Raw genomic sequence first — 16,337 nt, forward strand, 5'->3', positions numbered from 1 at the left:
CGACGCTGAATGCAACACAACCACAGAGCAGTACGGTCCCACAAACACGACCCTGAATGTAACACAACCACAACCATAGAGCAGTACGGTCCCACAAACACGACCCTGAATGTAACACAACCATAGAGCAGTACGGTCCCACAAACACGACCCTGAATGTAACACAACCACAGAGCAGTACGGTCCCACAAACACAACCCTGAATGTAACACAACCACAACCATAGAGCAGTACGGTCCCACAAACACGACGCTGAATGCAACACAACCACAGAGCAGTACGGTCCCACAAACACGACCCTGAATGTAACACAACCACAACCATAGAGCAGTACGGTCCCACAAACACGACCCTGAATGTAACACAACCACAACCATAGAGCAGTACGGTCCCACAAACACGACCCTGAATGTAACACAACCACAACCATAGAGCAGTACGGTCCCACAAACACGACGCTGAATGCAACACAACCACAGAGCAGTACGGTCCCACAAACACGACCCTGAATGCAACACAACCATAGAGCAGTACGGTCCCACAAACACGACCCTGAATGTAACACAACCACAACCATAGAGCAGTACGGTCCCACAAACACGACCCTGAATGTAACACAACCACAACCATAGAGCAGTACGGTCCCACAAACACGACGCTGAATGTAACACAACCACAGAGCAGTACGGTCCCACAAACACAACCCTGAATGTAACACAACCACAGAGCAGTACGGTCCCACAAACACGACCCTGAATGTAACACAACCAAAGATACAAGACAAAGAGCAATACGGCACACAGACACAACCCCGAACGCAAGAGGTCGCAAGATCAACACAAAGCTCTGAATTTGACAGGCACGAACCATAGCTTCAACAATACCACATATGTATATTAAACATGTTGTTTAAGTATACTGTATAAGCACGGTTGGAGAAGTAATGAACATTCCAAAGCATCAAAATCCAATCTGAGATGAACTCTTGAGTACACAACAACAAACAGTATCCAGGCACCTCTGTAAACAGTTTATGTGTATGTGTGTATGTGTGTATTTGTGTATGTGTGTATTTGTGTGAGTGAGAAATAGCGCCGGGGAAGAACAGTTTGTAACCAAACGGGTCGAGCGTGGCCTTCAGTTTGTTCCAGTTATCCACTGTTACCCTGACGATGATGACCTCAGAGAGGTTTAAAAAGATTGAGGAGTGGGCCACAATCATTTAATCTCTGTGGTATGACAATTATGCAGCCGGCATGGGTTTGAATGGTACTGGGTCAATTCATAAGCAATATATAGCAAATGAAAGGGGATTAGTAGCTTCCTCATCTCTACCACTCTGCAGGCTTAACACACATACACACATGGTGAAACCTACAGCCAAGCAGGCTGTTGTTCTAAGCTCCTGCATGTTTGGGATTGTTATCCCAGTGTGTGTGCGTGACACACATTTTAGTCAGGAATGGGAGTTCCCCGAAGCCATGAGGGGGAGGGTTACCACATGGTGAGGTTGTGACCCCATACGCAGCTATTTACTAGCAGCATTTTAACACATAATAGTCACCTTTGACCTCTGACCCCTAAACGATAATTGTTGTACCCTGTCTGCCATGTGGCTCCAGCAGAGCCGACACCTTTCACTTCCTGCTCCCTGGACACAAAAGGACAGAACATGACTTTGTATTGTTCTGTGATTTCAGCTGTTTACAAAACCAAATACTCTCTCTCTCCCTCTCTCTCTCTCATTGTGACTCAGTGTGCTTGTGGTAGGTCTCTCAGGGTGGAGGCTGTGACAGATCAGTCTGGAACAGTGAGGATTAACACAGCTGTCTGAACACGATGACCCTCTCACCCTAACCCTGCAGGGGATCTGAGAGGCACCACAGCATCACTTCCTCGTCACCGTGACGACAGGCCCACTTTGCCACATCATGATCTCATGATCAACAGCCTGTTTTTAGACTCACCAGAAGGAACTCAACTTGAACCAGAACTCAACCACATTTCAAGTAGTCCCCAATCAAGGACTGCGTTGTGAAGGTTAATGGTTTTGTTATGTCATGTTTTTAAGTTTAGATTGTGAGCGGGTTATGACAAGGCAAAGTTGAGGTTGTGTAAACTGCTGATCTGCGCTTGACTCCTCTGCTTTTCGCGATCTGTAATCCTCACATAATCTGGAGCAATCAGGAAGATGGAGCCAGGTGGAGATTCTCACTGAGGGTTTGCCAGCGAGGGCTCAGCGGAAGATGAAAAGAAGGTCGTTTCTAAAATGGATACGTGCAAGATAACTATTTCAACTGTCAGGTTCTGATTCCCTGTCTTATGAAACAGTGATTAAGATATCAAATGTTTGCAGGATAATTGCTGCTTGTGTGTTTGACGACGCCCACCCACAGATTATATCCCAACCCATAATCTAATGCTGTGCGACCGTGATCACAGTCAGTACTACAGTCACACCTCACTGCCTCATTCACTTGACTCTTCGCTATGATCCTCTCCTCGAAAACCTCACATGACATGGGTTTGGACTTTCCCTTCAGAGGCTGCCGCTTGAAAAGAATGTCCTTGGTGTTTCTGTACAAATACATGCTGTGTCATTATCTTTTGTAGACTTTGTTGGCACGTGAAAATAGTCAATGTTGACAGTAATCGACAGCACGGGAGTTAAGAAATTGAAGATGTGCCACACGGAATGTCATGGAAAATGTGAGACAACAGCTCCACTAACTGACTGTCTGAATGCCTTTCCCACACAGTGTTTTTAGCTCTTACTAGCAAGGATATGACATAATCCATAGCAAATGCAAAACAGTTCATGTGAAATTTCACACCGTAGCATGTATTAATACTAGAAAGTTGATACTAGACACCAATACCACTCACACTCCATCCGTCACAATGTACAGTACACATGCGACACACACACACACACACAGAGCAGATTGACAACTTCCAGATCAGTCCAGTGCGTGTGTGTGTGTGGCTTTATACATGATCACGTGTCCTTTTAGACCCCTGGTGAGTCTGAACCATAAACCAGGACTGAGCATACAGACTCTCTATAAAATTGCAGCCCAGGTATCTCAAACTGATATCATAGCTCCCAGCTAAGTGATTTATGACCTGCCTCATGGCATAGCTACATACCCATTATTTACAGCTTAATACATACCCTTATACACCACCGCAAGCCCTTAAGACCAAAAACCGTCTCTCTCTCTCTCTCTCGGCTTTATTAGCATGGGAAACACATGTTAACATTGCCAAAGAAAGTGAAGTAGATAATATACAGAAGTGAAATAAACAATAAAAATTAACAGTAAACATTACACTCACAGAAATTCCAAAAGAATAAAGACATTTCAAATGTCAGATTATGCCTATATACAGTGTTGTAACAATGTACCAATGGTTAAAGTACAAAAGGGAAAATAAATAAGCATAAATAAGGGTTGTATTTACAATGGTGTTTGTTCTTCACTGGTTGACCTTTTCTTGTGGCAACAGGTCACAAATCTTGCTGTTGTGATGGCACACTGTGGTATTTCACCCAGTAGATAGGAGTGCAGCTCCTATCAGGTCACCTATCAGGTCACAAAATCTAACATGGCCATACATTGCGCAGGAGTTTAGGAAGTGCAGCTCAATTTCCACCTCATTTTGTGGGCAGTGTGCACATAGCCTTACTTCTCTTGAGAGCCAAGTCTGCCTACAGCAGCCTTCTCAATATCAAGGCTATGCTCACTGAGTCTGTACATAGTCAAAGCTTTCCTTAAGTTTGGGTCAGTCACAGTGGTCAGGTATTCTGTATTCTGCCCCTGTATACTCTCTGTTTAGGGCCAAATAGCATTCAAGTTTGCTCAGTTTTTTATTTTATTTTTTATTTTCAATTATTTTCAATGAGTCAAGTAATTATCTTTTTGTTTTCTCATGATTTAGTTGGGTCTAATTGTGTTGCTGTCCTGGGGCTCTGTGGGGTCTGTTTATGTTTGTGAACAGAGCCCCAGGACCAGCCTGCTTAGGGGACTCTTCTACAGGTTAATTTCTCTGTAGGTGATGGCTTTGTTATGGAAGGTTTGGGAATCACTTCCTTTTAAGTGGTTGTAGAATTGAACGGCTCTTTTCTGGATTTTGATGATTAGCGGGTATCGGCCTAATTCTGCTCTGCATGCATTATTTGGTGTTCTACGTTGTACACAGATGATATTTTTGCAGAATTCTGCATGCAGTCTCAATTTTGTGTTTGTCTCATTTTGCGAATTCTTGGTTGGTGAGCGGACCCCAGACCTCACAACCATAAAGGGTAATGGATTCTATAACTGATTGAAGTATTTTTAGCCAGATCCTAATTGGTATGTCGAATTTTATGTTCCTTTTGATGGCATAGAATGCCCTTCTTGCCTTGTCTCTAAGATCGTTCACAGCTTTGTGGAGTTACCTGTGGCGCTGATGTTTAGGCCAAGGTATGTATAGTTTTTGTTGTGCTCTAGGGCAACGGTGTCTAGATGGAATTTGTATTTGTGGTCCTGGCGACTGGACCTTTTTTGGAACACCATTATTTTGGTCTTACTGAGATTTACTGTCAGGGCCCAGGTGTGGCAGAATCTGTGCAGAAAATATACGGTGCTGCTGTAATCCCTCCTTGGTTGGTGACAGAAGCACCAGATCATCAGCAAACAGTAGACATTTGACTTCAGATTCTAGTAGGGTGAGGCTAGGAGCTGCAGACTTTTCTAGTGCCCTCGCCAATTTGTTGATATATATGTTGAAGAGGGTGGGACTTAGGCTGCCTCCCTGTCTCACCCCAAGGCCCTGTAGGAAGAAATGTGTGTGTTTTTTGCCTATTTTAACTGCACACTTGTTTGTGTACATGGATTTTATAATGTTGTATGTTTTTCCCCCAACACCACTTTCCATCAATTTGTATAGCTGGCCCTCATGCCTAATTGAGTCGAAGGCTTTTTTGAAATCAACAAAGCATGAGAAGACTTTGCCTTTGTTTTGGTTTGTTTGTTTGTCAATTAGGGTGTGCAGGGTGAAGACGTGGTCTGTCGTACGATAATTTGGTAAAAAGCCAATTTGACATTTGCTCAGTACATTGTTTTCACTGAGGAAATGTACGATTCTGCTATTAATGATAATGCAGAGGATTTTCCCAAGTTTGCTGTTGACGCATATCCCATGGTAGTTATTGGGGTCAAATTTGTCTCCACTTTGAGTATTGGGGTGATCAGTCCTTGGTTCCAAATATTGGGGAAGATGCCAGAGCTAAGAATGATGTTAAAGAGTTTTAGAATAGCCAATTGGAATTTGTTGTCTGTATATTTGATAATTTCATTGAGGATACCATCAACATCACAGGCCTTTTTGGGTTGGAGGATTTTTATTTTGTCCTGTAGCTCATTCAAGGTAATTGGAGAATCCAGTGGGTTCTGGTAGTCTTTAATAGTTGATTCTAAGATTTGTATTTGATCTGATTTCTGACGTGCTGTTCCTTCTTTTTCCGTAGTATATTTCTGTATTATTTTAGTGATTCACCATAGTGGAGGCATAGACTCAGGTTTTCTGGGTCTCTATGTTTTTGGTTGGATAGGTTTCTCAATTTCTTTCTTAGGTTTTTGCATTCTTCATCAAACCATTTGTCATTGCTGTTCATTTTCTTAGGTTGTCTGCTTGACATTTTTAGATTTAATAGGGAGAGGTCAAATATACTGTTTAGGTTTTCTACTGCTAAGTTTACACCTTCACTATTACAGTAAAAACATTTTGTCCAGGAAATTGTCTAGAAGTGATTGAATTTGTTGTTGCCTAATTGTTTTTTGGTAGATTTCCACACTACTTTACTTTCATCTATAGCATTTCTTCATATTATTCAAATCCTTTGGCTTTGATGCCTCATGATTGAGCATACTGTTCAAGTAGAGTGTGATTTTGCTGGGATTTGATAGGAGTGTCAGTGGACTGACTGTGAACTCTGGGTTGAGGTCAGTGATAAAGTAGTCTACAGTACTACTGCCAAGAGATGAGCTATAGGTGTACCTACCGTAGGAGTCCCCTCAAAGCCTACCGACTGAGCTGCAGGAGTTGTGACCATTTTTGTTGGTTATGTTGTCGCAGTTGTGTCTAGGGGGGCAGATGGGGGAGGGAATGCTGTCACCTCCAGGTAGGTGTTTGTCCCCCTGTGTGTTGAGGGTGTCAGGTTCTTGTCCAGTTCTGGCATTTAGGTCGCCACAGACTAGTACATGTCCCTGGGCCTGGAAATTGTTGATCTCCCCTCTAGGATGGAGAAGCTGTCATTGGTAAAGTATGGAGATTCTAGTGGGGGGATATAGGTAGCACACAGGAGGATTATTTTCTGTTGTGATCATTTCCTTATTAATTTCTAGCCAGATGTAAAATGTTCCTGTTTTGACTAATTTAATAGAGTGGGTTAGGTCTGCTCCATACCAAATTAGCATACCCCCTGAGTCTCCTCCCTGTTTCACCTGGTAGTTTGGTGGATGGGACTACCAGCTCTCTGTAACCTAGAGGGCAAAAAGTGGGGTTGTCTCCTTTATACCATGTTTCTTGTAGGATAACAATGTCTGTATTTCCAATTTCTTTTAAAAGTCTGGGTTCCTGCTATTTAGGCCAAAGGCAGATGACCTCAGACCTTGTTTATTCCAGGACGAGATAGTAAAAGCTTTGTGTTCCATAGTGTCTAGTGCTGTTTTTGTGTGATTTAGTCTCTCTCTCTCTCTATCTCTCTCTCTCTATCCCCCCTCTCCCTCCCTCTTTCAACACTAGGCCAATGTTCCGATCCCAACAGCCAACCTGGGGCCTCTCCCCTAAGAGCTTCCTCTGATTCTTCCACCAGGTCTGGCAACACCAGTAACATCAGCCATCAGAACCACACACTGACTGACTGACTGACTGACTGAATGACCCAACTCCCTCTTCCTCCAGTAAAGAACAGTCACAGTGCAGACAGACAGCAGGCGTGTTTTCCCAGATCAGGTCTCCTGCGGTCACCTTAGCCTGCCAAGTCATACAGCCACTTCCTCTCCACAGCCCAGCTCTGTTAATGTAGTTCTGAGATAGCGTCGACAGGAGCGCTTTCAGTAACACTACTAATCAAGGTACCGTCCCACAGATCCATAGCTAAGAGGTCAAGGCAATGTGATGCATTAATAACAGGTGTAGGCCAATGTAATGGTTGAGATGCATGGATGCAACAGTACTGTACGTCCTCTTAGGCCATCACTAAAACACATTTCTTCCCTCTGAATACAATACAGCCGTTGAAGCAGAACGAGACTGTAATCGTCGTTGGTCCGGTCTATTGAAAGCATCAGTCAAAACAGACACCTGTTATGACATCAGTCAAAACAGACACCCACACACCTTATTGGCTGCAGTGAAATGAGAGCCAATGCATGATAGAGTTTCATTTCACATAGAGAGACAGAGATGTAGAGCCAATAGGTAGGGTCATAGTTTCCATTCAGTTCCCATTGGATTCACAGCAATTTAGCAAAACTACTCAATCGCAAACTCAATTAAAGTTACATTGGAGTCCTCAAATCAAATACAGCAAATATAAAATCTGCCTTTTACACCAGAGGCAGTAAAAGTCACACATCCCTTTAACAGACAGATACTGTAGAACCACCGCTTCAACATTGTGCAACAGCATGCCGTTTAAAGACCATGGATTTTTTTTTTAAAGGTAACAGGAACGTGTGCAGGAGAACAAATGAGTGGCGGTGACCCCTGCCGTGAGGTCAGAGGTTAAAGATCAAGAGTGGCCGGTGCCTAAGGCTTTAGTTCTTCAGCCAACACTTCTATAGGTCACCAGGGGACAGAGAGGGATCTAACCTCCAGTACGGCACAATGCAGTACACTGTCCCGCCACATGCTTCACAGTGGGGGGGGGGGTGATTGTTTTAAGCAGCCTGTCCATGTCATTACTATGGAAAAACTCACTCAAGGAAGCAGCTTTACGGAGATCCTGCTATTTGCAGAAACTCAATCTGGGACACAGCGCGAAATATAGCAAAACAATGTAAATGTGCCAACACGTCGTTCTGATCCCAGCATTACTCAAACAACAGGGCTCCGTTCACATCACTCCCTGAGAGCCTCACCCAGACCAGACCCAGACCAACCTTTCTGTTGTTTACCTGTCAGTTTCGGTCTCCTCCCCTATACCCGCCGCTCTGGAAGCATAAAGGACAACGTCAACATTTAGCAAGTGTTACACAGACAGGCATCCAAAAGGGGGATTCAGAAACTCAACGCAACAATGCACATGCGATGGACAAAGCATGAGCCCTACATAACATTCATGCTTCACATGCGCCCAGTCTTAGGCCACATCACAAATACGTCAGTCTCAGACCGCATCGCGACTATAACGTCCCTCCTCACTAATGCACAAGACATATATCATGCCTGAACCACTAAATCAAATGAGCCAAGATCAGAAGCTTCATACAATTCCGTCTATAGACAGACCTGACTGAGCAACAGCAAGTAGCAGCACGCATGCCCCGCCTACCTGTGGAGCGGGCTTTTTCAGCCATCCACTTCCTGTGTTTGAGGGTTGCAAAATCCACTTCAATCTCTCTGGATTAACTGCTTTCATTTGACTCCTAAGACTTCTTTTATACTCTTGTCTGTTGTTTCCCCCCGTTAATGTTACGACCGCGGAATTGTTTAATGGCCTGTCAAACACACCCCGGTAATGGCTGAAATGGGCTCAATGGAATACGTTGTTTTACCTTCGTCTGGGATTTAACGCACCGTCTCGACATTTACGTCACAAGAAAGATAACTTTATTTTGATGTGTGTTGATTTTTGGTGGAATTGAAAAAAGTTAGAATTTAATACAGTTTTTGTAAACAGAAATGTTTACAAATTAGATGTGCTGAAATGAAAGCAACTCCCGGAAAAGAACACTCTGATTATAGTGATTTTATGTCTGATCTCACAAACAATGTAAAATATGTGTAGATAGGTGTAATCTAGAGCCAGGCGTGTTGACTTTTAATCAAATTTTATCCTGCTATTTGTTTCAAGATGCTTTGTGTTGTAGTCGCGACAGACAAAGATATATAATTAAGCAAACTTTACTAGGCATGTTGTCAACCAGCACATGAATAAGGTAAGTAACAATTGGCTTCCGCTTCCTGTGTAACATCAATATTGCTACATGTTCTCTTTTTTTTTTTTTACAACAAAAGCAGACTCTACCTAACTTTGGCTTGTAGTCCATGTCTGCAATAAACTGGAATGTGAACTGAATGTTTGTTTAATGTCTCTGATTGTCCATTACATTATTATAATTTTTACCTTCACACAGTCTTTCAGGTGTATAGGTCTTCGGATGGCCCTACCAGACCTTGTGTGGGGACTGTTGATTACATCAGGAGGTGCTTGACCTGAGATGTTAGGATCTTCTTGTTGAGGTGCAGCGTTCACCTCTAGGTTGTGTTCAGCACCCTGCTGGGCGTCAGCCGGTGCTCTGTTTACTGGCGCTGTGCCAGGCTCTTCAACAGTGGGGAAATCCTTCTCTATTTCTCTGCTCTTCCTCAGGGCCTGTTCCTCCTGAAGACCTGTCCCTGTTCTGTCTTCACCTCGTAGGACCTTTGCTCCACAGGTCTGACTACTGTGGCCCTCTGCCACTACTGTTTCTGTCCTGTGAGTGGCTGAACTCTCACCCTGTCATCTCGTTGCAGCTCTGTGAGATCCTTAGCAGAGGTGTCATAGTACTTTGCCTGTCTCTGCTGTCTTTCTTTGAACTTCCCCGGCTGACAGTTTGCCATCACCAGTCCCAGGATTTTCGCTCATTATAAGTAGTGTCTTTGTACGTCTTCCCATGAGCACTATTGCAGGGCTGTTCCTTGTGACGGGGTATTTCTGTGATCCAGCATGGCCAGGTATTGGTCAGCACCAGCTCTCTTTGCTTTTGCCATCACTTTGCTTTTGCCATTACTTTGTGGGTATGCGGGAGACTATGTTTTGTGTGTAAAGTCCCAAGCCTTGCTGAAACTTCGGAACTCGTCTGAAGAGTACTAGGGACCATTGTCTGAGTAAAGGATGTCAGGTATCCCACAGCGTGCAAAGTGTGTCTTCAGTTTTCGAATGACCGTTTTCGACTGTGTGTTCTCCAAATGGTCCACTTCCCAGAAGTTGGAGAGATAATCAACTGTGACCATGTAGTCTGTTGTTGAACTGGAACAGGTCAGTCCCTATTTTTTCCCAGGGATGCTTTGATGCTTCGTGTGGCCTCAGCGTCTCTTTCTGCCGCTTCACACGCCATGCAGTGCAGGTGCTACATTGTGTCATTGTAACGAATACTCTGTGAGAAAAAGATGTAGATTCACGCGCAGACCACGGCAGATGTTTATTAAGCCTTCGCAGAAGCCATGAATCGTGGTCACAGGCAGGCAATGGTCAAACACAGGTAGGCAGTCAAAAACAAACAATACCTCACAACCATACAAACAGAAAGAACTGAACTAAATAGGGAGCTGATGAGACCAGGTGAGAACCAACACAGGTGATATCAATGACCAAAAATGAAAGACAGGGCTACGTTCCAGAGCACAAAGAAACAGGGCTACGTTCAAGAACACAAAGAAAAATAACACAAGGTTGACTAAGAAAAGAAAAGCAGAACCTTACAGACATGTATGTTCTCAGCTGTGCATTCATGCCCGGCCAGTAGACACACTCGTGAGCTCTTCTCAGACATTCCTCGATTCCTATGTGTGAGGAATGGATTCTCTGCATTTTCTCCTACCTGAGGGCAGTAGGCACAACGACTCGCTCACCTCTGAAGATAACTCCATTTTGCACACTGCTGTGAAAATACATGGCTACTTCCAAGGGTACATGTTCTTTCACTTCAGGATCACATTTTTCAGTGTCTGGAGCTCCCGGTCCAGCTCAGTGGCTCTCTGGATGGCCTTTAGTCTCTCGCTTGACACAGGGAGGTAGTGTATCATATTGATTGATTCCACTTCGACCTCCACAGGGCCTCTGTTGTCTTGTTCTGTGAGGTTCGCCCTGCTCAGGGTGTCGGCCAGCACCACATGCTTTCCAGGAACGTATCGGAGACCGACCTAGTAGTTTTGGAGTCTCATGAGCATGCATTGTAGTCTTTTTGGTGCGCTGAGGAGAAGCTTTGTCATGATGCTCTCTAGAGGCTTGTGATCTGACTGCACTTCCACAGTTCGTCCATATGTGAGTTGGTGGAACCTCTCAATGCCAAACACCACTGCAAGCAGCTCCTTCTCTATCTGTGCATACCCTTTTTCAGTCTCTGTCAGGGCTCTGCTGGCGTATGCTATTGGTTGTCCTCTCTGCATCAAGGCTGCTCCTAATCCCTCTTTGAAGCATCACACTGTAGTACACGCTGCTGTGTTGGGTTGTAGTATTTCAGCACAGGGGTCTGTGCAATGGTATCCCTGATTTTATTGAAAGCCTGCTCATGTCTCTCTGACCACTCCCACAGTGAGTCCTTGTGTGTTAGCTGTCGCAGTGGCTCGCAGAGCTCCGTGGTGTGGCTGCAGAACATGGCTAGGTATTTGACCATGCCCAGGAAGCGCTGCATCCCCTGCACATCTGTAGGCCTAGGCATCTGTCTGATGGCTGTCACTTTCCTGGGTCCACTTTCAACCCCTCTGATGTTAGCAGGTGGCCAATGTAAGGCACTTCCTTCAGCCTGAGCTGCAGCTTCTCCGGATTCAGCTTGATATTGAGCTTCCTGCATCTGTCCAGGAGCATTCTCCGGTTTTTGTCATGGTCCAGAGTCGCCTCTTCACTGTTGCCTCCTTCTCCCACAATAAGGATGTCATATGCAATGATTTTGACTCCTGGAAAACCTTACATTGCCTGGTTCAACTTCCTCTGAAAGGTCTCTGGGGCTGGACTGATTCCCATTGGCATGCGCAGCCACCTGTAGCGTCACATGGGAGTAGAGAACACGGTGAGATAGCTGGATTCCTCCTCCAGTTCCACATGCCAAAATCCGTTTTTTACATCACAAACAGAGAACACGCGTGCTCTGTTCAGATCTGGCAGCATGTCTTCAATAGTGGGAAGTGGGTAATGGCTCCTCTTGAGCACCTTGTTGAGAGGTTTTGGATTTTTTATTTATTTTTTTATTTAACCTTTATTTAACCAGGTAGGCAAATTGAGAACACGTTCTCATTTACAATTGCGACCTGGCCAAGATAAAGCAAAGCAGTTCGACACATACAACAACACATAGTTACACATGGAGTAAAACAAACATATAGTCAATAATACAGTGAAAAAAATAAATAAGTCTATATACAATGTGAGCAAGTGAGGTGAGATAAGGGAGGTGAAGGCAAACAAATATATGTATAAATAAATAAAAATATAAAAGGCCATGGAGGCGAAGTGAGTACAACACAGCAAGTAAAATAAAAAATAAAAAATAAAAAATAAAAATAAAATAAAAAAATAAATAAAAAATAAATAAAAATAAAACAATGGAATGGTTGGTTTGCAGTGGAAGAAAGTGCAAAGTAGAGACAGAAATAATGGGGTGCAAAGGAGCAAAATAAATTAATAAATAAATACAGTAGGTAAAGAGGTAGTTGTTTGGGCTAAATTGTAGATGGGTTATGTACAGGTGCAGTAATCTATGAGCTGCTCTGACAGCTGGTGCTTAAAGCTAGTGAGGGAGATAGGTGTTTCCAGTTTCAGAGATTTTTGTAGTTCGTTCCAGTCATTGGCAGCAGAGAACTGGAAGGAGAGGCGTCCAAAGGAAGAATTGGTTTTGGGGGTGACTAGAGAGATATACCTGCTGGAGCGCGTGCTACAGGTAGGTGCTGCTATGGTGACCAGCGAGCTGAGATAAGGGGGGACTTTACCTAGCAGGGTCTTGTAGATGACCTGGAACCAGTGGGTTTGGCGACGAGTATGAAGCGAGGGCCAGCCAACGAGAGTGTACAGGTCGCAGTGGTGGGTAGTATATGGGGCTTTGGTGACAAAACGGATGGCACTGTGATAGACTGCATCCAATTTATTGAGTAGGGTTTTGGAGGCTATTTTGTAAATGACATCACCGAAGTCGAGGATTGGTAGGATGGTCAGTTTTACAAGGGTATGTTTGGCAGCATGAGTAAAGGATGCTTTGTTGCGGAATAGGAAGCCAATTCTAGATTTGACTTTGGATTGGAGATGTTTGATGTGAGTCTGGAAGGAGAGTTTACAGTCTAACCAGACACCTAGGTATTTGTAGGTGTTCACATATTCTAAGTCAGAGCCGTCCAAAGTAGTGATGTTGGACAGGTGGGCAGGAGCAGGCAGTGATCGGTTGAAGAGCATGCATTTGGTTTTACTTGTATTTAAGAGCAGTTGGAGGCCACGGAAGGAGAGTTGTATGGCATTGAAGCTCGCCTGGAGGGTTGTTAACACAGTGTCAAAAGAAGGGCCAGAAGTATACAGAATAGTGTCGTCTGCGTAGAGGTGGATCAGAGAATCACCAGCAGCAAGAGCGACATCATTGATGTAAACAGAGAAGAGAGTCGGTCCAAGAATTGAACCCTGTGGCACCCCCATAGAGACTGCCAGAGGCCCGGACAACAGACCCTCCGATTTGACACACTGAACTCGATCAGAGAAGTAGTTGGTGAACCAGGCGAGGCAATCATTAGAGAAACCAAGGCTGTCGAGTCTGCCAATGAGGATGTGGTGATTGACAGAGTCAAAGGCCTTGGCCAGGTCAATGAATACGGCTGCACAGTATTGTTTCCTATCGATGGCGGTTACGATATCGTTTATGACCTTGAGCGTGGCTGAGGTGCACCCATGACCAGCTCTGAAACCAGATTGCATTGCGGAGAAGGTGTGGTGGGATTCGAAATGGTCGGTAATCTGTTTGTTGACTTGGCTTTCGAAGACCTTAGAAAGGCAGGGTAGGATAGATATAGGTCTGTAGCAGTTAGGGTCAAGGGTGTCCCCCCCTTTGAAGAGGGGGATAACCGCAGCTGCTTTCCAATCTTTGGGGATCTCAGACGACACGAAAGAGAGGTTGAAGAGGCTAGTAATAGGGGTGGCAACAATTTCAGCAGATAGTTTTAGAAAGAAAGGGTCCAGATTATCTAGCCCGGCTGATTTGTAAGGGTCCAGATTTTGCAGCTCATTTAGAACATCAGCTGACTGTATTTGGGAGAAAGAGAAATGGGGAAGGCTTGGGCGAGTAGCAGAGGGGAGGGCAGTGCTGTTGTCCGGGGTAGGGGTAGCCAGGTGGAAGGCATGGCCAGCCGTAGAAAAATGCTTATTGAAATTCTCAATTATAGTGGATTTGTCGGTGGTGACAGTGTTTCCTATCTTCAGAGCGGTTGGAAGCTGGGAGGAGGTGTTCTTATTCTCCATGGACTTTACGGTGTCCCAGAACTTTTTTGAATTTGTGTTGCAGGAAGCAAATTTCTGCTTGAAAAAGCTAGCCTTGGCTGTTCTAACTGCCTGTGTATATTGGTTTCTGGCTTCCCTGAAAAGTTCAAGACACACTCTTAGTTACCCAGACGGTTTCATCGCTAAGATCAGGCTGCTAATCCAATCTGTGCTTTTTTCAACTGCTTGTATCATCCTTCTTGTCTCTAGACCACTGAGCTCCTCTCTGAGTGGTTTATATAGCGCTACTGGCACTCTTCTCTTTGGCAGCTGGACGGGCTCCACTCGCTTGTCCACTTCCAGCTTCAGTTTGCCGGGGAAGCATCCATCTCCCTGGAATACATCAGAGTAGTCCTGTTTAATTTGCTCTTTAGTCCAGGATCCTGTTGTTTTCTCGATGTCCAGAATGTTGTGGTGCTGCACAGTAGTCAAATCCATTGCCTGGATAGCCTTACTGCCTAGAATGGGCCTGTGCACGTTCTTGTTGACTACGATGAACTCAACTCGGTAGGTTTTCTTATTGCGTGGATTGATCACTTTAAGTGTGCACTTCCCCAGTGGCGTCAGAGTGCTCTTGTTATACATCACCAATACCTGACTGCAGGGCTCTAGGTGACTGGCTTTTGTGAGGTTTGCAGGGATAACATTACAACTAGCACCACAATCTAGCTGAAATCTGACTGACTTTTTTTGTTGACCAGCATGGTTATAAAGATAGCTGCATTGGGGTCTGTGGTTTTCTCCTGCACCACGTTGATGCTCTCTGAGTGTGATGCAGAGAACATCCTCACCGCTCTCTGAGTCAGAGGGTCTCACAAATCTCTTTGCCTTTTTCCCAAATGAGATAATACAGTAGCTTCACTTTGTAGTCATCAGGTTTTTCTCCCATTGTAAGAGCCATGTACAAATTGAATTCCTCTTTACATCTTTTCCAGGTCAGTGCTAAATTACAATCATCAAAGTCTATTTTTCCCGGAGGTTTCAGTACATTTTCCATGGCGATTTCTTTGTAGAATGGAATGTTAGCTACTCACGAATCTGCTTGTATCCAATAGCCAGCTAGCTTTTAGCATAGAGTCACTCACGATAGCCAGCTAACGTTGGCGTTCGGCACGATGACTAGCTTGTAAACGCGGCACTTTTCCAAACTGCTGCCTGGGATGTATTCTTCATTTACATCGATGAGATCCAGGTTCTTTTAAGTACCGCTGCCACCATGTTTCAATATGCTTTGTGTTGTAGTCACACCAGACAAAGGTATATAATTAAGCAAACTTTACTAGGCATGTTGTCAACCAGCACATGAATAAGGTGAGTAACAATTGGCTTTCGTTTCCTGTGTAGCATCAATATGAGTAACCTCAATATTGCTACACTATTGACATGCTTGTTGAGGTATGCAGTGCAGGTAAATGCTGGAAGTGTGGACAGAGCCTGTGTTTGGTGTTTCCAGCCTGGTATATGTATGCAAATGAGGCACATATCATTTTCTTTCTTTTAACAAAAAAATACCTGATACAGTGAGAAAATGTATATAAATTCAACAAAAAAAGAAACGTCCTCTCACTGTCAACTGCGTTTATTTTCAGCAAACTTAACGTGTAAATATTTGTATGAACATAACAAGATTCAACAACTGACATAAACTGAACAAGTTCCACAGACATGTGACTAACAGAAATGGAATAATGTGTCCCTGAACAAAGGGGGGTCAAAATCAAAAGTAACAGTCAGTATCTGGTGTGGCCACCAGCTGCATTAAGTACTGCAGTGCACCTCCTCCTCATGGACTGCACCAGATTTGCCGGTTCACTGTGACTCGTCAGTGAAGAGCACTTTTTGCCAGTCCTGTCTGGTCAAGCGACGGTGGGTTTGTGCCAATAAGCGACGTTGTTGCCGGTGATGTCTGGTGAGGACT

The 16,337-nt window shown here is 44.3% G+C and overlaps 1 protein-coding gene across 8 annotated transcripts in view; it reads right to left on the reverse strand.

The window, feature by feature from the left end:
- Positions 1–16,337, reverse strand: part of LOC139578555 (palladin-like) — a 128,186-nt gene that overhangs the window by 36,575 nt on the left and 75,274 nt on the right. For 6 of the 8 annotated variants that reach the window (XM_071406300.1, XM_071406297.1, XM_071406299.1 and 3 more), the window contains one exon: positions 8,166–8,201. The exons of the other annotated variants lie outside the window; for them this stretch is intronic. In XM_071406300.1, coding sequence (XP_071262401.1) covers positions 8,166–8,201 — 36 coding nt within the window. The remainder of the gene's footprint in view (positions 1–8,165; positions 8,202–16,337) is intronic. 8 annotated transcript variants of the gene reach the window in all.

Source organism: Salvelinus alpinus, chromosome 6 (genome assembly GCF_045679555.1).
Source record: "Salvelinus alpinus chromosome 6, SLU_Salpinus.1, whole genome shotgun sequence".
Classification (NCBI taxonomy): domain Eukaryota; kingdom Metazoa; phylum Chordata; class Actinopteri; order Salmoniformes; family Salmonidae; genus Salvelinus; species Salvelinus alpinus.